The following is a 20291-nucleotide window of genomic DNA, read 5'->3' as shown; positions in this document are numbered from 1 at the left end:
CAAACTCAGAAAAACAACAACAAACAAACAGAAAAAGGAATAAGGAACTTCTACAGGAGTCTCACAAAAGGAGGAAATGTTTTTCCAAACCTATTGACTCGGAACAGAAAGCCACAGTCAGATGTTATCAATCTGTACCCACTTGTTGCTTTCAACATCTGTGGGAGGAGTTGCTTTCAGTGCCTCATCACTTCCAGCAAACGGTCTCAGTCTAGTCACCACATCTTAAGTAAGCATTCATTGTTCTGTCAGGGGCATGAATGGGTCACAAAGAAATAGGAAATATAACAAAATCAAATTCATGCATTTAGTGGAGCTTGTAGGAGTTAATTATGTTGCAAGTCCAAAGCATAAGAAGATTAAAGGACAGTTAATTCTAAACAGGCTGAGTACCCCGTATGTCAACAGAAGTAGTGCAGGGCTCTAAATGGTTTCAAAGCACATCATTAACTTGGCTACAGGCAGAGTGAAATTTGACTGTAAAGGCAAACGTTAAACAGCATTTCTCAGAAAAATTATTCCTGCAATGTAGTTTTTTTAAAGTCTTTATGGGTAACGGTATTTTTACCTGGATGTATGTCTGTGCACCATGTGTTTGCCCACAAAGGCCAGAAAAGGACATTAGATTCCCTTGAGTTACAGACAATTGTGAGCTGCCATCTGGGTCCTGGGAACCAAACCCAGGACCTTTCGAAGAGCAGCCAGTGCTCTTAACTTCTGAGCCATCTCTCCAGCTCCACAATGTGTTTTTAATTCGCTGTGCCATCATTGCTACGTAATTAGAGGATGAGATCTACTCATTTAAACATGGTGACAGCCTGTCACCCTGAGAGTTAGAGACAGACGGACAGACAGATGGAGAAAGCTAACCAACAAAACTGAAGAAAGATAGACAACTCAGATAGTGGATAAAAGATGTGAATGTGTCTCACTAGAGAAAAAATATCCAATTTCCACTCACAAATACCAGCAATGTCCATAATTAAATCCATCTTTAAAATGTTTTGATAAATTTTTTCATAAGTTTTAATTCATTCTAAATACTTATCATTATTCCCATAGGTAACTGTAGCACTTGCCTCTCATCAAGGAAGATGCTTTTTGCACTAGGCAGAGATCATCACAGAAGGCCACAACTGGTCAAATGCATAGATCAGCTGACCTATTAATGCCTGCCCCTAATTAATACATTTTCAATGCAATCCCAACATTTAAGGCTCAATACACATCTTGGAAGTGGGGAATGAAAGACTGTAAGATCAAGAGGACCAAGATGTCTGCTTCAAGATAGCCTTTTCTTTAAAAAGGACAAGAAGTGTGTGGGGTGTGTGTGTGTGTGTCTAGGAGTGTAAATATGATCAAGAAATATTGTATGAAATTCTCTAAGAATTAATTAAAAAATACTATATTTAAAGGAAGAAGATTCTTACCCACATTACAGCACGGATAAACCTTGAAAGCAACATGCTAAGTGAAAAAAGCCAGTTATAAAATGACAGATACAGAGCTGTGTGATTCCCCTCACATGGAGCAGAAAGTTATATTAGTGATAGCCAGGTATGGGGAAGAAAGAAACCAGGAGTTCTTGTTCAATGGCTGCATCAGTTACTTTTGATGCAACTCAAAAGAGGGAGGGTTGATTTTCCCTCATGTTCTGAGAGTACAGCATGGGCAGGCAGCTCCCTTACGCTGGAGCACAGCTGGAGCTCTTCCCATCCCACAGCTTTGTGGAACAGGAAGCAGAGATCGGTCAGGGAGCCAAGGAGGCTCTAAACCAAAAGCTCACCCAGCAGCAATCCCTGTCTTTCTAAAGGTTCTATAACCTCTCAAAGCAGTGCCACCGACAGGAACCAAGTATTCAAACACGTAAGCCACGGAGGGACATTTCCACTTAAGTCTCAGTGGGTATAGAACCTGAATTTTGCGGGCTGGAGAGATGGCTCAGCACTGGCTGCTTCCCAGAGGACCCCAATTCAGTTCCCAGCACCCACATGGCAGCTCACAACTGTCTGTAACTTCAGTTTCAGGGGATCTGACGTCCTCACACAGACATACAAGGTGAAAAGAGTTTCGAAGATGGACAGTGGTGATAGTGGAGCATATTTAAGACCTCTGACCTGTACCCTTCAAAAGTGGCTATGGTAAGCTGGGAATGATTAAAAAACTGCAATCTCAGCTCTCCGGCAGACAAAGGCAGACCTAAGCCGCTTAGGGAGACCTTGCCTCAAAATTAGGCACAGGGAGAGACGTTCAATGGCACAGCACCGGCCTAGCTTCCACAGGGCACTGCATTTCCACTACTGCGAGAAAGAAAAGGCAGATAAAGTTAAGAGGATACGTTTCATGTTAAGCATGCTTTACCATAATTACTTTTTAAAGTTCTTTATTTTTTATATGCATGGGTGTTTTGTTGTGTGTATGTATGTTTTCCACATAGTGCCTGGGACTAGAGTTACAGACAGTTGTGAGTTACCATTATGGGTGTGGGAATTGTACTTGGGTCCTCTGGAAGAGCAGCCAGTGCCCTCAGCTGACAAGCCATCTCTTTGCCTCTACAATTAAATGTTTTAAGAAGAAATTTGATGGTTCTATTGAGAACAAAGCTAAAGAAGGAAAAAGGTATAAAATGTGTGATAGAACATGGGAACGTGGGCGAATTCTGGAGGTTTCTGTGCTAAGGGGAAGAGTTTTTCTTTTCTTTTTTATTCTTTTAAAGATCTAATTTTTATTATTTTAAAGTGTGTGTGTGTGTGTGTGTGTGTGTGTGTGTGTGTGCAAGCACACGTGCAAACGCATGTGTGGTGAGTAAAGACTCCTGGTACCTGCAGAGGCTAACGTGCACAGATGGCCTAATGCTGGAGTTGTCACCTGGGTCCTGGAAACCAAACTTCGGTCCTTTGCAAGAGAAGTAAATGCTGAGCTATTTCTCCAGCCCTAGCTAGAATTGGCTCATTTTAAACAGAATTCCCTTAAGTTGCACAATACAGTGACCTTAATCAGAAATCCTCTCCAGTGTTTCCAGCGCATAGAGAAGCTCACTTACCACTGGCTCAACTTTGTTTTAGCTCGACTTCCTATAGTGTAAGGAGGAGAAGGACAGGAGCTAAGTCTCCTGGACTTCTTACCTTAACCCAGATCCCACTCAAGAGAAGCTCTGACCTTAGACTTAGGTGTAAACTTGGACAACTGACAGTCACAGCAGTGGAAGTGTCTGGTTCTTCCAGTAGACATAAAGACGTTTCTAACATCTAGTCTCTAGTATCTTACCTCTAATAGAAAGCAAATGGTGAGTGTTGGTTCCTGTAAGATAGTCCTATGCTTGGCATACGACATGCTTGGCATTCCTCTGGTCTTTCTTGACACTGGCTGTGTTGTTTTAGAATAGGTAGCATTGAAGTCTGGTCTCTTGGGAATTATATAAACTAACACCTTTTAATAAATCCTTTTACTTAAGCCGCCTAGAGTAGATTCCATTGTCTACAACTAAGACTTCTGTTACATCTAGTGAAGTGAAAATGAAATCCATAAACAGAGCAAGCTCAGGAACACAATGGAGCGATTTCTGCTACTCTGAATTGGAAGCCAGAAGGTTTACCTGCATTTTACAAATGTCCTAGTTAGCTAAGTTAGTTAGGTCAGCATCAACAAAACCAAATACAGATTCATAAATACCAAAGCAGGGACAGCCAAGATGGCTCAGAAGGTAACAAGCTTGATGACCTTAGACTCCCGAGGTTCAGCTAGTAGGAGAGAACTGACTCTCAGAAGTTGTCTGCACACACATGGTACCCACACTAAATAAACACAAATTTAATAGCAACAACAGTAAATAAACGTTATTAAATGTTTAAATTAAAAATTCCTTTTTCCCCTTTCTCTCGTGGTTTTAATATCTTTGTATGCTACTTCTAGCATTACACTTTTCTGTTTGAACTCATTGTAATGGACGTTGTTTCCTTGGCATGACAGATTCACACAATTCCTCCTTTAGTAGGATGGAAACCAATCAAAGCCTGTCATTTATTGCTGCTCTCTGAATAGCTGACAAAATAAATTCAAATGCTTTTGACTGATCTTTAGTCCCTTGTCTATAATCCTATGCCCAGTCCACCTTGAATTTTGAAACCACCTCTACTGTGTCCTTGACTGAGTCCCCGCAGACCCGCATTCCCCATGAGAGTGTGACCACCCTCTCTGCATTGCCAAACCAACTGCCTTGCACCTTGGCATGCTTCAGAGTGTACTCACCATCCCCTACTAGCCGGCAGCCCCAGAGGCTGGGTATAGACATTGCTTGCACACTTGGCACCAAGCAGACGCTTACAGAATGCAACAGCACCTGCAGCAGAAAATCAAAGCCAGTTGTTCTGCCAAGTGTCAGTTACAAGGGCTGGGTGGGATCTTCTTTGCACCCGATGCCCTAGTGAGTCAAGTGCACGCAGGATAGGAACTCAGAGGCAGGCTGAGACCTACCCTGGAGGAGGACCTGGGGCACAGAGAAAAACAGGAATATCAGGCACCAGGAAGCTTTAATGAGCCAGAGCACCTCTTTTCTGTCCCTGCCCCTCCCTCCTCCCTCAGTTCTGGACAGGTCCAGCCTGTCCAAGGATGTGGCTCTCTTCAGCTGAAGACATTAATTCTTCCGTCCCCTCAGCCGCTCTAGCTTCCTCCGAAGGTCTGGGGGCAACTTAGCCCCTGCTGCCAGCAGCTCCCGGAGCCTCTGTTTGGGAGTCTTGGTGAGTAGGAAATTGCAGGGAACAGGGCCCTCTTCAAAGGTGACCCGACAGTGTCTTTTAACGCTGTGGTAGCCCTCAGCACTGGCTGTCACCACGTAGTCCCCAGGAGTCAGCAGCCGCCAGTAATCTCCGCCCCACGCTGAGAGAAGTGAAGGGGTGAGGTCAGGCAGGGTTCAAGGGTCTCTACCTCCTGAGCAACCCAGCTCCTCCCTCTGCCACACACACCTGTTGTCACATCGTGGTTAATGCCCTCCACGGCAATGACGGCATCGGCGATCCCCACCTCTGTGTCTTTGTCCCGTACAACTCCAGCAATGCCCATGCGCACCTGCAGAGCAAAAGTTTCAAAGATTTAAAAAGAATTCTTCTTCTCTCACTTATTCCATCCCAACTGCAGGTCTGCCTCCCACCCACTTTTCCTTCGTTTCCCTTCAGAAAGGGGCGCAACCATAGCATGTGTGGAAAGCCTAGGTCAGACCAGTTCAGGCTCCCTGATGGTGGTTCGGTTTCTGAGCCCCTATGGGCCCAGGTTAGTTGATTCTGTGGGTTTTTGTGTGGTGTCCTTGATCTCTCTGGCTCCTACAGTCCTTATTTTCCTTCGTCCACATGATTCCCTGAGCTCCACCTTATGTGTGAAGATTTTTGTTTTAAGGCAAAGTCTTGACATGTAGTCCAGGCTAACCTTGAGCCTGATTCTCCTGCCTCTACTTCTCAAGTTCTGGAATTATAGGTATGGCCACCTCAGTCTGTAGAGAAGTTTATCAAAGCTGGCTAGGTGGGGTGGCCCATGCCTGTAATCCCAGCACTCTGGGAGGCAGAGACAGGTGGGAAGGAAGGAAGGGAGGGAGGGAGGGAGGGAGGGAAAGAAAGAAAGGTTTATTAAAACCTTGAAGAAAAAAAAGACACTTTTCCTTTACATAGAGTGAGATTTCATTAACTTTCTGGCTGTTGCCTTGTAAGCCTGATAAGGTGGCAGGTCTACCATGAGCCTAGATGACAAATTTTCTATTAAGATTATCTTCTAGTCGCTAACTTATACCTGGCCTTTGGGCTTTCCTTAGTGTGTTGGTGCTGTTATTAGGTGTCTCTGTATGTTCTCTTTCTCTCTCTCCTTTTTTTTCCTTTTCCTTCCTTCCTTCCTTCCTTCCTTCCTTCCTTCCTTCCTTCCTTCCTTCCTTTCTTTCCCTTCCTTCCTTCCTTCCCTCCCTCCCTCCCTCCCTCCCTCCTTCCTTCCTTCCTTCCTTCCTTCCTTCCTTCCTTCCTTCCTTCCTTCCTTTCTGTCTTGAGACAGGGTTTCTCTGTGTAGCCTTGACTGACCTGGACTTGATTTGTAGACCAGGCTGGCCTTGACCTCACAGTGATCTGCCTGCCTCTGCCTCCTAAGTGCTGGGATTACAGGTGTGTACCACCACAGCCCTGATCCATCTATTTCTTTAAGGCAGGGTCTGTCCTTGAACCTGGAGCTCACACTTCACTAGGCTGGAAGACAGCAAAGCTCAGCAGTGCTGTCCACCAACTTACAGCTGGGGTCATGGTATTTGTGGGGATCCTCCACCTGTTACATGGGTGCTGGGATCTGAACTTCAATCCTCTTTTAAAATAATGTTTTTAATGCATACTTATTTTGTGTGTGCCTATGTTTATATGGGGTACACTCGTGCTGTGGCAAGTGTGAGGAGGTCAGAGAACTTGTAGAAGTCAGTTCTCTCTTCCCACCATGTGTGTCCCGGGATTGGACTCCGGTGTTAGGCTGCACACCAGGGACTTAACCTACTGAGCGATCTTACAAAGGGAAGATGTCTTTTGTAGAAACCATGGATGCTATTCTTATACTCATAGGGATGCCAGTCCCTGAGGAATACAACATTTTATGCCAAGGCAGTTTTCACATCTGACAAATGTCTTCCCTGAGAAAAGCTACCCTGACAATGACAGGTTTGTGACAATTCTAGGGACCACCCTGTAGCCTCAAGTTGCTCTGGCTTCTGTTCCACTACAACATCTGAAACCACTTCCACTAGGAAAGTGCACTTCCCGTCCTAGATCATTCCAATCTGATGTCACATCCGGCCCACAGCGTAGTGGGAATCTGATGCCAGTTAAGACTGCTGGTGCCCCAGCTCTTTAAGGAACCTCCTAGGCTGGCCAGGAGAAGTTCGGGGAGGCTGGAACTGGGGACACAGATCCCACCTGCTCCAGGTAGGTGAGGAGGGCATCTTTGTTGTTTTCCCACTCTTGAGGCAGCTCCTTCTCATGAGGGAACTTGTCACAGGAGAGCTCCACAGTGACCTCAAAGCAATTGGTGTGTAGGTAGCTGAAGTCATTCATGCCTGGGGGTAGCAAAGACACTGGGGTGTTAAGTGGGTAGATAGGAGCCTCTCTCCCGGTGCTCATGAGAGACACTCAGGGAGACAATAAGTAACGTACATTACAAAAGACTAATGTGGGATGGGGGGCTATGGGGACAGGACTAATTCCACTCTCAGACACATACTCCCAGGAACTGTGTGCCAGTCGGCTCCATTGATGACATTGCCATGCAAAGAGAAGTCCTGGCTATGACAAGGTCGGCGATCCGTGTCTTGCATGGCCCTATTAGTGCCAGCATAGACGGTGCTAAGCCAGCGAAAGACAGCATCATCCGGTGTGGGGGTGAGCTCACGAGCAGCCCAGGGGGTCCGAGTCATGTCGAAAGGATAGGACACCACAAGTTCACCCCCATGGAGGTTGGCACTCAGCACAAATGGAATACGTGTCATCCATTTGATCACTGCCCACGTTTCAGGAGCCACCTAGACAAGGGGAGCGGAGGCTGGTCTGCACACAGAGGCAAGGCAGCCTTAGGCGGCCCTCCGCCGCTGCCCCCAAGTACTCACGGTGGCATTGGGCAGCGTATAGTAGGTAGGCAGTGGCAGGTGATGGTTGGGGACAGTGTGGGGTACCAACCCATCATCCTCTGCATACCATAGTGGTGTGCTGAGGTCAGCAAAATTGTGGTTAAGGTCAATGCCCTGGTGGGTCCAGCGACCCTCTGCCCAGCCTACCAGCTCTGAGCCCTGCCAAGAAAGGGCCTTGTTCAAGTCAAGCAATTTCTAGGTGCCATGGCAGAAGGAAGAGAGACACCCCTGTGCCGACCTTTTGGTAGGCGGTCTCGTAGCCATCAGGATTCATGGAGGGCAACAGGTGAATTCGTGTCTCAGTGAGCAGCCGAGTCACTCGAGGATCGCCACGCAGGAACTCACGACACAAGTACTGCATCAAAAGCAGAAGCAGCTCCCGCCCCAGGGCCTCATTCCCGTGCATACCAGCCACATAGCGGACCTCAGGCTCTCCTGGAAGCACACCGAGGCTTAGAGTCAGCTCACACCTCAGCCAGCCCCATGCCCACCTCTTCCCGTGCCATCAAGCAGTACCCAGCTCATGCTCCCCAGGCTGGTCCGACATTTCCATCACGTACAGCTTCAGACCCTGGTGGCTCTTCCCGATGCTGTAGATGCGGGTGATGTTGGGGCATTGCTCGTTCACCTGTTTCATCAGCTGGGGTGAAGTTACACACAGAATGACAGTTACACACGGAAGTCAGACCACGTGTAACCATGGAAGGACCTACAGGGTCGGTGGATGTCCACACAGGTGGAGGCAACTTATTACGGTCCAGAAAAGGCACACCAGAAAAGGGATGGTGTCATGACAAGGGTAACTGGAGCAGAACTTAGAGATTGAGAGAAGTAGGAAAAGTGGGACACAGGGAGAGGGGACACATGGGTAGTCACAGTCGGTTTGCCCTTGGTGGGAAGGCATAGGCAGGCCCCCTACCAGGGTCATAGGAGTTGGATCTTAGAAGTTGTATCTGACCTTCCTCATAGCCTTATAATTGTGATGCCGGAAGTCCAGAGAGTCAGAAGATTCTTGTGTATGGGCCTTGGGGAACAGGTCATTAGGATCTGGTAGAGAGCGAGTTTCAGGGAGAAGGTTAGTTCATGGTGAAGGATGCCCTTGAAATCAGGCCCTGCCCATACAGCCTTTGCCCAGCTGCCCACCTGAGACTGGACAGGCCAGGATCTCTGCCCGGAGGCAAGAGGCACCTCCCTGGAACCAGGTCTGAGGCAGCAGGCGAATGAAGCGAGCCACCTGAGGCTCTGGCAGGAGGTTCAACACTGTGGTCTCTGCGTCTGAATTGGCAGGAAATACCTGGGGATATGGAGCCCCTTGCTGAGGCTGCTCAGACCCCACACTGGCTCAAGATCCACGGAAGGAATTAAGGCCCCTCTCCTTGGTGGGGTCACCGGGAGACGTGCAAACATGGACCTCCATTTCCACAGCTCCTGCAGTGGGTAACCTCAGGCAGCTGTGTTTTCTTGGCACATTCTCAGCTCATTAGAGCAACATACCCGTTCTGCGGCCTTGTACAAAAGAGGTCCAGGAGGTGGAAAACAAGAGCCAGGAAAAGGCAAGAAGCAAATGAGCCAGAGGCTCATGGTCAGAAGGGATGTCCCAAAGAGAAACTGCAGCATGTACTCCATGATGGAGTGGATGGGGCTATCCCAAAGGAGCATGCGCTGCATAAATAACTGCCCTGTGAATGCACAAAACCCTGGGTGTGAGCCTTAGCCCTGCAACACCCCCCCCCCCCGCCCCCAGGTTCCTCCCAGAGCCTACATGCGTATCTGTTTTATTTGCAGAAAATTCTAACCATAGCCCAGCACCCCAATGGGACAGGCCCCAGCCACTGTGGGGCCACTTACCATGTCCAGTCCACTACTGTGATTCAGACTTCTCCACCAGGTCTGACTGTCATTGCTGAACTGGACCTTGTATGATGTGACCCAGTCATACCTGGCCACAGAGAAACAGAACTTATTAGTGCTCCTACAGTGCCACTGCAGTATTTCTGTGTCCGTCAACTATCAGCTCCCAGCCTGAGTTTCAGCCTGCCTCACCTCCACACAGAGTTTCTGCCCTGCGTGACAACTCCTGAGAAGCGGACAGGATTCTTGGCGTCCACCTGGAACCAAGGCTCAGCGTCTTGTTGCTCCGCACACCAGGCCCCGTCATACAGGTCACCATCCTCCAGGCCCGACTGTGGACACAAGGTCATGGTGCTCAAGCCCCGGCGGGCCAAGAGATAGGGCTCAGATGAGGAGAGAGAGGGAGAAGGCCCCTCCGATCTGACAGAGCCACAGCTACCGACCTGGATATTGAGCCGTCCTCGGTGTGGTCCCAGACCAAAGGACTGGCTGCTGGAGGCCTCGAGCTGGCTATCCGAAACCCGCAAGGACTCCAGGCCTAGAGGGGGACATCCTGGGGTAAGGACAGAACAGTGAGACAGGATTAGACAGAGGGAAACCAGAGCTGAGCTGAGGCTTGGTCACAGGCTAGGCAGGACCCTGGGAAGGCAGGTAGTACCTGGCTCTTGTTTCTCAGGGCGAGTGGTGGTCTTTGCTGGGCCGGTGGTCGCCAAAGGCCTGGCAGTCCCCAAAGGACTGGGCTGCCTTAGCTTCTTTCGCTTCTTGACAACGATCTTTTTCTTCTTGATGACTCGAAGCCGGACATGCTGGCCTGAGGTCTCTGGGTACCAGAAGGCAATGTACCGGGCGAAGGAAGAATGTCATGAGACCCAGTTGGAAAGGTCTGTTAGCCCAAGAAGGCATCTGACAATATGGGACACCCACTACAATTACTGACATCCTCCCATGGCATTCAAGGCCTGTCATCTAACCCCAACCTGCCTCTTTTAGTCTCTTTCTTGGTGCTTCCTTCTTAACACAAGTACATCTCTGGCCAGCAAGGGCCTCCTCTGAGCCTTTAGAAACTGGTCACTCTAAAGATCTGAGTTAGTTTCTAACCTCCAGGCTTTGCCCCAGTCGGCCCCTCTTCAGTAATACTACCTCCTACCTCTGATTTTGCGCCTTCCCCCAAACACCCTCCAAGCCTCCTTAGCTTCAGGCAAGGCCTCGGGTCTTGTCCTGAAGTCCATGCTTGAACTACCTGCTAACTTCAGAGCTCCTAACTCACCACAGGAAGAAGTTGGGCGGCCAGACAGTCTGCCTATACCCATCAGGATAGTGACCTTTCCTCCACGCAGCCTCGTTTCCCTGTCTTTTCCCCTCAAGTCTTTGGCCTTAAACTCTGGGGTGAAGAGGCTTATTCTGCCCCTTTTAATCTGGTGTTTCTTCACCTTTCTTGAGCTCCTCTGGTTAGGCTGGAGTTGAGGCGACCAGCATCCCACTGGGCCTGCCCTAAGACTGCTGACTAGGTCTGACCAGAATTGGGTTGCTGAGTCAGCAGCCATTGCACAGGGCTGTGTGTGGGTCCCTGTACACAGGGCGGGCTGGAGAACCCAGCTTGGGGAGTGGGTCTGACCTGCCCAGCAGCTGACTGTGGGTCCCGGGGCTCACCATTTGCCTTCGTGGACGGCTGTGCAAGGCTGCGATGCGGAGCCAGGGTTGAGCTCGGCGCCAGGCCCAGCACTGAGGCGCTAGGCGCCCCCAGACTCAGACCGACGGAAGGCGCAAAGGCGGTCACAGCGAGCAAGAGACCCCACATAGCGGGAAGGGTCGGCGGGCGCGCTGTGCGAGGCTCTCGGTGGGTTCGCTTCTTCCTGCGGCCGTCTGCGGAGCCCCCCGCCCCTTCCTGCCCGCCCGCCCTCCGCCGCCCCACGCCCCTCCGCAGCCTCCGGCCCGCCCACAGCCACTCGCTGGAACCCGACGACCTAGCGGATGGCAGGGCGAGCTGCGGGGAGCCTCGAGGACCCCCGGTGGCGGCGGACTCCGGTGAGCCCCAGGACCCCCTCGGCAGCGGCGGGCTGGGGCCTCTGCCCACAGACCCAGTGCCGCAGCCTTCCCGGTGCCCGGACTTTCGCAGTCTGCAAAGCCAGCGCACATTCCTCTGCAGGCGCCTAAGCAAAGAGCTTCGCACGTGGTCTGAATTTTAGGCAAACTTCAGTTTACAGGCGGGTAAACTAAGGCTCGGAGCGGTGGCTAATTGACGCGGCCAAAGTAGCAAAGCTGTGAGCTTTGGAGAGGAAACTACAACCTGAGAAGAAAGCCCACCCAAGCCTCGGGTGCCTTGCTGGGGCGGATAAGGCAATGCAGTAAAGACCACGGGAAAGCTGTAGGTGGGGAGCTCAGGGCTGAGGGGACGATGAGGGGTCCTCCATTAATCCCAAGACAACTCATGGAGCACAAAGAGAGGCGGCGCTTCTCTAGTCACCACCATCCTCGGGCCCGCCTCTTCTCCGTTTCCCTCCCTTGGCTGCCACGTTTTTGGGGTTACATAACTCGAGGAAGACAGCCAGAGCTGATAACCGAGAGGCCATGGCTCTTCCCGATCCACCTCCTTCCTCTCCTCCTCCTCCTCCTCCAGGAGTTCTCAGACTGGAGTCTTTCCCGGGACCCTTCTGGGTTCCCCCCAACGCCCCCTCACCTGAGTCACCCACCCCAAAGAAAGGCCTGTGCCTCTGGTGTTTGCTTTGTCTTCACTGTGGTCCCCATGAGAAGTGTCACCAGAGGTGTCCGGGACCTCTAAGAAAAGGTTGCAGGGCCATGGTCGATGTAAACAAACTGAATAACCTCAACTCATCAAGGTGATGCCTTTCTGGCAGCCTAAACAGAATCAGGGTCTGGTGGAAATGCATGAGGCCAGGTGGGGGGCTGCTGAGCTGAGGGCTCAGAGAATAAGCCGTGCCATCTGGTCCAACCATGGCACTCCAGAAAGGGGTAGAGAACTCGGGGAGGGGAGTGACCATTGAGGACCAAAGCACGGCCAAGCCACTCCCTAGCGTTCCCTCCTAGGCGGCAGTGCTTGGGCCCAGGTCACCAGAAAGAGGCCTAGAGGAGCTAACAGGGCCTTTCTGCTCTAATTCCTTTCTGTCGCGGCGATAAAATACTCCGACTAAAAAGCAACCTAGGAAAAGAAAGGATTTATTTCTGTTTACAGGTTCATTCAGGGAAGTGGAGGCAGAGCCCAAGCAGGAATTTGAAACAGAAACTGTAGAAAAACTTGGCTGGTTAGCTATCAGGCCCATGCTTAGCTAGCTCTCTTGTACTTCCCAGGACCACTGTCCAGGGAATGGCGCTGCCCACGGTGGGCTAGGCTCTCATTCATCGATTGGCAACCACCAAAATCCTCCATAGGTCAAGCTCATCTCTGCAGTTCCTCCCTTAGGTTTTTCTCTCTGATGTATCAAGTTGACAAAAAAAAAAAAAAAAAAAAAAGCTAACACAGGGCCAATGCACATATTCAAGACCACAGACTCAGTGCTTCCTAGAGTTGCGGGCCACTCTCTGAACAGTTATGAGCTTCTGGGCTTCCACCAGAAACCCCACACTCAACTAAGTTTCCCAGAGAGCTGTAAAAGGGAGGGAGACCGGAGCACCAACAGCAGTCTCACACTCAGCCCCTACCCTCCTTCCAAACTCTTCATAGCTTCTTTATGCTCCTCTCAGTCCCTGAACCGTTGGCGTCTTCTCACACTCCTCTCTTACTAGGATAATGGCTCTGGCCCTGGCCACTGGGTATTTGGGGCTGCAAAAGCAAGAGGCCAGGACAGATTTTTAAGAACCGGGTGGAGGGAAGAGCTAAGCCAGCATCTGGTCTGGACTGCCATGTTGTTGGTTCCCCACTGAGGTCCCCTTTACCAACAGTGCGCCCACCCCCTACTCCTGCTTGATGTCCATAAGTCGTAGCTATTTGCTTTCTACAGACTAAAGCCCTCCGCAGAGAGGAGTTGCTTTCCATGCTGAAAGTTACAGCTCCCCTGCTCTTGCCTCCCTCTTTTCTTTCATCCATGGAAGAGGTGTCACCAATGACGGGCTCAACGCTCTTGCACAGTACACTGTTCTCAGAGCTGTCCACTAGGCCAGGCTGAAGCTAAACTCCAGACAAGACCACATGCTGACTAGCTCTTTCCTCTTCCCTGTTCTTCCTCATCTCCTATTTTTTTTTTTTTCCATCTGAGAACAACCCCAAGCTCTCAGTAAAACATCTGACTAAAAGCCTATGGTCTGCCTTAGGAATTAGAACCCAACATTAGGCTCAAGATCTGGCACACAGGGACCACTTTACAAATGACTGCTGAATACAAAGTAAACTGAGAAAGCTCGAGGTAGATCGCCCCTAAAAATTGCACTACGCTGCACTCACCAAAGTGTAAAGAGTATTAGTCGCATGCCCTGCTCCCAACCCCCGTACATATGGCTACTTCCACTGGTGGAACTGTCAAGACATGACTCTCGACTCCATAGACTCCATAGACAATCTTGTGGCTGCACCAGAAACGAGCAGATTAGTGGAACTGGCAATTTTAAACCTAAATGCTAATTTTCTCATTTACAAAGACAATTGAGACTTAGACAAAACAAAACAAAAACCAGGATCCTCTGCTTTATCCTACGTCCCTATAGACAAATGTATATCAGAAACACAGTTCCCAGGCAAACAGAAGCCAGCAGAAGGGCAATTGGTGAGTGATGTTAAAGGCAAATGACACTGGCTCTATGGTCTGTCAAGTCCATCAACACCAAACATGTCAAGGCCATGAGACCTGGGTTGTATGTGGGAGTTCCTGGGAGGCAACTAAATGCTCTGCCATTTTCACTCAATCTCTCCTTTTCCTGGGAGCTATATTGTCTGTGTTTCCCCCATCCCAAACCCTTCAGTTTTTCTTCAAATGAGTAATATTTAAATTTACGTCACCTCTTGATGACCCCTAATTGACCATGTACTTAGTAGCTCTGTAGCTACCCCCCCCCCCCCAGTTTCAGTGGGAGTGAGTTTATCCATATTGAGCAATTATAACCAGTAATGATGATCAATCTATTTATTCCATGTTTATTCCTTAATTTCATTCTTAGATGGCAGCTTTAACTTCCCATTTGGATTTTATGTGAGGCATAATAGTGCCTGCCTATAATCCTAGCACTCAGGATTAGGCAGAGAATAACCAAGGGTTAGAGAGCAGCCTGCTCTCTGATTTCAAGGTTAGCCTGAAACACATGAAGAGACCTTGTTTCAAAAGATTTTTTGAAACATAATTTTGTAGGTCTCTTATTTCACAACCTCCCTCCCTCCCCTTCCTTCCTTCCTTCCTTCCTTCCTTCCTTCCTTCCTTCCTTCCTCCCTCCCTCCCTCCCTCCCTCCCTCCCTCCCTTCTTTCTCTCTTTCTCCAGCATCTCACTATATAGTCCAGTCTGGCATTAAGCTCAATCTTTTGCCTCAGCCTTCCGAGCACTGAAATTAAGGCATATGCCGCCATGTGCAGCTCTGTTCTACTTCTGAAACCCTAACACCTCTCAAAGCTGCAGTGCTTTAAACAGCCATATAGCATCCCCCTGCCCCCCACCCACCCACCCAATGGCCTACGTTACATCCTGGAAAAGCCTATTCTGCATCCCAGAGTTGCAGGCCTGATTTTCCCACTACCATCGAAGCCCCACAGGCCTCACCCCACTCTCAGGGAAGAGAACTGGATACACAAAATTGAATGACTGAACGACATCTTAGACAGCCTGAAAAACATTCTGGAAGAAGCAGCCTGTCCTCCACTGGGCAGAAGCCCAAGCAGTCATGCTGTCAGCATGCTTTCCTGACAACTGGAACCCACGGTAAGTCCCCAGTACAGAGCATTATTGGCCAAGGCAAAGGATAAGTCTTAGTTCTAAGAAAGCATCGATTTGCTAGTTGAGCCCCACCTAGGCTACCAGTGCTTCCGAGGCAAGACAAACTGTTGTCCTGTCCTTAACTCAAGGCCCTACCTGGCAATAGGTCACAATGCCCCAGGTGTCTAAATCTAGAATGGTCAACCCAAGTGGAAGGAGGTGAGGAGAGCTGAAGATGTGGGGTGGGAGTTGGGGGGAGGAGATCGCCCAAAGCGCCTAGTGCCTGGCTCTCTGAGCGCACCCTTGAGTGTATGCCAAGGTACTCCTCCCTTCCCTGACTCCTAACCTCCTAGCACTTCTTCTTCCTAACACCTTAAAGATCCAGCTCTGCTTGCCCATGCCCAAATCCCTTAGAAACCCACCCAACTCCCTCCCAGGCACCTGGAGATTGGAGAGGGGTTGACTAGGTCAGTGAGCCATGTGTGTCCGCTGGGACTTCAGCCAGGCCCAGCTCCTGGACAGTATCCTAGGGCTAGGGGCACTAGGAGTGACAATCCGAACAGTCTTCTCGACAGCTGGCCTAGCCCTGCTGCTCCTGCTGCTGGTCAGCTTCCTTGCTTTTGACCTGCTCCATGGGTAAGTGGCAGTGGCTTATCAGGTGGGTGTCACAAACACAGGGACAAATGAGCAATTGCCTTGAGCTGCCATCTTCTCTCTCCACAGGCCCACTGGTCCCACCCTGCCACGACACAGACTTCCCCCAATGGGTCAGAGCCAGGGGGCTGGTGAAGGTCCAGGACAGCAGGCAGCTCCCCTCCTCCCAACAGGGCTAGTCTCGGGACTGGTCAGCCTCCAGGATGCACTGTTCCTGCTGTTCCTGGGCCTGGGCCTGTTCTTGGGAGGCTCTGGTATACCTTTAACCCTGCTGGGCATAGCTTTCTGTCTCCATCCTCCGGCCTGAGAGGTCTCCTAAAACTGAATGCCTTCTAAAAAATACACCAGCCATTCTGCTTCCTCACATTTCACCGCCTTCATCCCGAGCTACATGAGGGTAAATACTCCATTGAATTGAGCTTGAACCTCAGGGGCTTCTGGTTCTATAATATGGACATTTGAGACCTGGGTCTGAGGCTTAGGGCAATAAGAGAAGTCAGAGAAAAGGGTGATAGAGCAATCAACTCCAGCCCTGCAGTAGGAGGCAGCCATCAAGGAGGGACAGTTGTAGGGAAGGCTTCCTACAAGCAAGGAGAATGGTATCCTTGAGGCTTACTGGGCTCTCCTGTTGGCCTGGAGGATCCATAAGTAAGGGACTCAAGCAAGTCTCATACTATGCAGTAGCTCCCCTCTTGGCTGGGCCCCACCCCAGCCCGGGTCATAATGGACTCCTCTGGGGATGGTGGGGTGAGGAAGGGTGACACTGCGACCTGGCTGCCAGGCCAGCCTGGGCGCAACAGGAAGCATCATGACTTAGGTGGCTCTGCCCAAAGGTAAGTTCTAGGCCCCGGGTCAAAGCCCAATCCTGCCCATGCTGGTATCCTCCTGAACCCCAAACCCCCACCTATCCAGAGGTCCTGGGCATCTCCAGGGCTGCTCCTGCAGCTGGCCTGGCCCTGTCCACAGGTGCACCAGTCGTGATGCAGCAGCCACGAGTGGAGACGGATATCATCGGGGCTGGCGAGGGTCCCCAGCGGGCAGTGCCCTGGTCAGCCTGGGTCACCCGTCAGGACTGGGTGCGCTGGTGGGCATGCCACATGCCTCGGAGCTGGGCCCAGTGGTGGAATACATCAGGCTGGCGGCAACCACTACAGCGTATGCTGTGGGGTCTGGAGGGGACACTCTACTTGATGCTGGCACTGATGCTATGTCATGCACTCTTCACCACTGGCTCCTACCTGCTGAGTTCCCTGTGGCCTGTGGTGGCTGTGGTGTGGAGCCACCTGCTGCCAGCTTTCCTGCTGCTGGTGCTCAGTGCCCTGCCTGCTCTGCTCTTCGCTGCCTCCTTCCTGCTGCTCTTCTCCACATTGCTGAGCCTCGTGGGTCTCCTTACCTCCATGACTCACCCAGGCTATGCTCAGGACTTGGACCAATAGAAGGGCAACCCCATCGTACTGCCTGTGTCGGTTGAGCCCTGGCCTAGGGCCTGAACCCTGTGGGGAAGGGAGGGCAGTGGAACCTCAAGACACCTCAGACCCCCAATCTCAAGCACAAGTTGGGGGCCTGGCTGCTGGCATCTACCTTAAACCCACGTTGGTGTTAGGGACAGGACAGCTGGTTTAACCAGGGACAAGAGCATGGCCAAACCACCGAGAACACCTATACGGATGTCGTAACGTCACTTGGCCTTCCTGGAAGCATCTTGTTGTCACACCACCTCAGCCCTTCCTGCTCCAAGCTTTCTGAGAGTTTCCACCTACATAACCCTGGACTTGTCACTCTGTCTGGATTTGTCATGGACCCTACCCTTTCTTTCTACTTCCAGGAGGAGCACACACTCTGGAATGGCCTTATTGACAGAAACATAGCTGGGAACCTCATCTCACTCACCCCCTAGAAGTGGGAGATAGGACAATCATGGTAGTGATTTTCAGTGTGTGTGTGTGCACTTATGCAGGCATGTGTGTAGGCTGAACCCGAGGCTTTGCGCCTAAGCATACGGTCCACCCTACATACTCTTCTTTTTTAAGCGCCCCCGGGTCTGCTTCAGCCACCCACACCTTGGCCAATTCATTATTTTTGAACCTCAGTGTTAAGTGGGTCCTAACTTTTTCATGGGTTGTTATGGTCCAAAATCAGCATCTATTTGCAAAATACTTTGTTTTGTTTTGAAACAGAGTCTCATGAAGCCCAGAATGGCTTCACTATTTAGCTGAGGATGACTGGATTTCTGATCCTATTGCCTCTATCTGCTTCCAAAGTACTGAGATTAAAACTTGTGCCCATGCCTGGTTTTATGATAAGCACTTTGTAATGCCAAAGAGCAGTTAAAATGTTTTGGGCTCCAAGAGCATTATATAAGCTTCAAAGGCCTTTTGATCCAGAAGCTAGATGATGGAGGAAGTTTCTGTAGGCTTCAGAGAAATTCTCTGTCATGTATAGAGTCCCAGCCCTAAAATGGTTAATACAGAATAGATGGTGTAATGAAATGTAAGAAGTTGTGTATCATACAATCTCAGGCTAGGCAGATATTGCACTATATTAGTGCAATGCTTGGAGCTGGAGCCTGGTGCCGGGAAATGCTTGCAAAGCTGTGTGAGTAGGGAAATAATGGCTCAGGGAATTTCCAAAACTGATCAAGAAAGTGCACATCCCAGAGTGTTTTGGTTCACCCAGAGTTTGATCATTTGCCTATCTCCTGAGCCTTCCAAACAAAACTTTGAGAATCAGTTACCAAGTGACACACATGTTAGACGATTTGTCCACAGCTAAGGCTCAGATGACACTCTTCATCTACCCAATCCCTGCTGCTTTCCAGATCTTCATCTATTTTATATCTAACATTAAAAACTTCTGAAACTCTAGGACGAAAAACTCTTCTGCCATCTAAACACTCATGCACTTTAAATCATGGTTCATTTTGGCCAAAACCTGCCATAGTTTTAGAAGTATGTGTTGCTGGTTAGATATCTTTAGCTTCAGTTCCTAAAACCCAAAACTAGCCCTTCTTGTTTCATTCTAGTCCCCCTGTAATGTGGCCATATAACAACATGGGGACACTGTAGCTTTGTGATTACCATACTGTCCTATTCTTGCTCCATGGATGATCTGTCTTATCTGTCTGTCTGTCTGTGTCTGTCTCTTTCATACACAGAGGCACACAGAAACACTCCTCATGTAGTTCAGACTTTTCAAACTCATGGATGATCTGTCTCTCTCTCTCACACACACAGACACAAACACGCACACTCCTCATGTAGTTCAGACTGCCCTCAAACTCACTATGGAGCTGAGGATGACCTTGAACTTCTGATCCTCTTGCCCCTACCTCCCAACGACCAGGATTCCAGGGATGGGCTGATACAGTTTATTTTGTGCCGGTGATCAAACTCAAGGCTTTCTTCATCTTAAGCAAGCATTCTACTATCTGAGCTACACTCCCAGCCCTGAAAAGTCTTTCTGAACTTCATTTTCTGCATAGATAAAACACAGAGATAGACACTTGCCTTGGGGCATCTAGCTTACAAGGTGAAGTGCCTGAACTAGCCCCTAATGTCACATCATACATACATATATGCATACATACATATAAGCATACATACCTGTATACATATTATACATACATAGATATACACTGTGACTACTTTGTCAGGATCAGGATAGTCAGCCACTCACCAGTGCCAAGACCAGGGTATTTGAGTCCCAGACCACTCTAACAGGCTACTAAAGGGAAAATCACATGGACTGAATGAAATACAACCTCACTGAGGATCCTATGGCTTCTTAGGAGGTGAAGCCCAGGCCATCTGATGCCTTAAGTCAAATTGAATCTAGATGTCTTGAGGGCTGAGACATCTATGGCCTGTGGTGGGAATAGAGACCAAGATGCCTAGCCTGGATCTCTTACTGATTTGGCTAAGCATCACTGCCAGGGATGTCATCACTCCAGAGACCTCGGGCCATTCTAGTGAAGGAGAGAGGAGGTATTAATCAAGACCATAGCACAGGGATGGCAGGGGACACAATGCAGGTGAGAACAAGAAAGGCCTTTCCTTTCCCCTCAAATCAAGATACTTTCCACACTCTTGACCTGCTTGTGTGGAGTAGGGTAACACAGTGCTGGAACAGGAATGCAGACGGGCAATCCTTATCAAATTAGAGGTACTTCTACTCTACAGCCAGAAACTCAAATTCTCACAGAGGTTCTTGAGAGCTCTTGTTCTTACAAAAGGATCCTGCTTCAGTCCCCAGAACCCATATGTCAGCTCACAACCATCGTTAACTTTAATTCCAGGGGATGTGA

The 20291-nt window shown here is 49.7% G+C and overlaps 3 protein-coding genes across 4 annotated transcripts; 2 read left to right on the top strand and 1 right to left on the bottom strand.

Annotated features, from left to right (window-relative positions):
• Positions 1-4512: 4512 nt before the first annotated feature.
• Cpxm1 (carboxypeptidase X, M14 family member 1) lies at positions 4513-11404 on the bottom strand. Of its 2 annotated transcripts, XM_021645113.2 has the most exons (14): positions 11135-11404; positions 10143-10304; positions 9928-10037; positions 9677-9816; positions 9482-9572; positions 8777-8927; positions 8592-8680; positions 8150-8273; positions 7872-8068; positions 7613-7792; positions 7231-7528; positions 6927-7066; positions 4962-5064; positions 4513-4875 (listed from the first exon to the last, which is right to left on the bottom strand). In XM_021645113.2, exons 1-14 carry the CDS (start codon positions 11280-11282, stop codon positions 4634-4636), a joined length of 2175 nt encoding a protein of 724 aa, XP_021500788.1. In that variant the 5' UTR covers positions 11283-11404; the 3' UTR covers positions 4513-4633. The 2 variants fall into 2 exon arrangements, with proteins under 2 accessions (XP_021500788.1, XP_021500789.1); XM_021645114.2 differs by lacking the exon at positions 7613-7792 and having other exon boundaries at positions 11135-11376.
• Positions 11405-15558: 4154 nt separating this feature from the next.
• C18H20orf141 (chromosome 18 C20orf141 homolog) lies at positions 15559-16456 on the top strand. Its single transcript, XM_021645097.2, has 2 exons — positions 15559-15970; positions 16058-16456. The coding sequence occupies exons 1-2, from the start codon at positions 15813-15815 to the stop codon at positions 16293-16295; spliced, it is 396 nt and encodes a 131-aa protein (XP_021500772.1). The 5' UTR covers positions 15559-15812; the 3' UTR covers positions 16296-16456.
• Positions 16457-16868: 412 nt separating this feature from the next.
• Positions 16869-17432, top strand: Tmem239 (transmembrane protein 239). The gene has a single exon (XM_021645096.2). The coding sequence runs from the start codon at positions 16969-16971 to the stop codon at positions 17422-17424; it is 456 nt and encodes a 151-aa protein (XP_021500771.1). The 5' UTR covers positions 16869-16968; the 3' UTR covers positions 17425-17432.
• The last annotated feature ends 2859 nt before the right edge of the window (positions 17433-20291 follow it).

The sequence above is a fragment of the Meriones unguiculatus genome, chromosome 18, assembly GCF_030254825.1.
Source record: "Meriones unguiculatus strain TT.TT164.6M chromosome 18, Bangor_MerUng_6.1, whole genome shotgun sequence".
In the NCBI taxonomy this organism is placed as follows: Eukaryota; Metazoa; Chordata; class Mammalia; order Rodentia; family Muridae; genus Meriones; species Meriones unguiculatus.
This window is presented reverse-complemented; position numbering and strand designations above follow the sequence as displayed.

Coding starts and splice junctions, on each gene's coding strand:
- Cpxm1 (XM_021645113.2), bottom strand. CDS start 11,282: ATGTGGGGTCTCTTGCTCGCTGTGACCGCCTTTGCGCCTTCCGTCGGT. Junction 8,928..9,481: donor ACAGTAGTGGACTGGACATG/GTAAGTGGCCCC, acceptor CCATATCCCCAG/GTATTTCCTGCCAATTCAGA. Junction 7,529..7,612: donor ATACGCTGCCCAATGCCACC/GTGAGTACTTGG, acceptor CCCCTTGTCTAG/GTGGCTCCTGAAACGTGGGC.
- C18H20orf141 (XM_021645097.2), top strand. CDS start 15,813: ATGTGTGTCCGCTGGGACTTCAGCCAGGCCCAGCTCCTGGACAGTATC. Junction 15,971..16,057: donor GCTTTTGACCTGCTCCATGG/GTAAGTGGCAGT, acceptor CTCTCTCCACAG/GCCCACTGGTCCCACCCTGC.
- Tmem239 (XM_021645096.2), top strand. CDS start 16,969: ATGCAGCAGCCACGAGTGGAGACGGATATCATCGGGGCTGGCGAGGGT.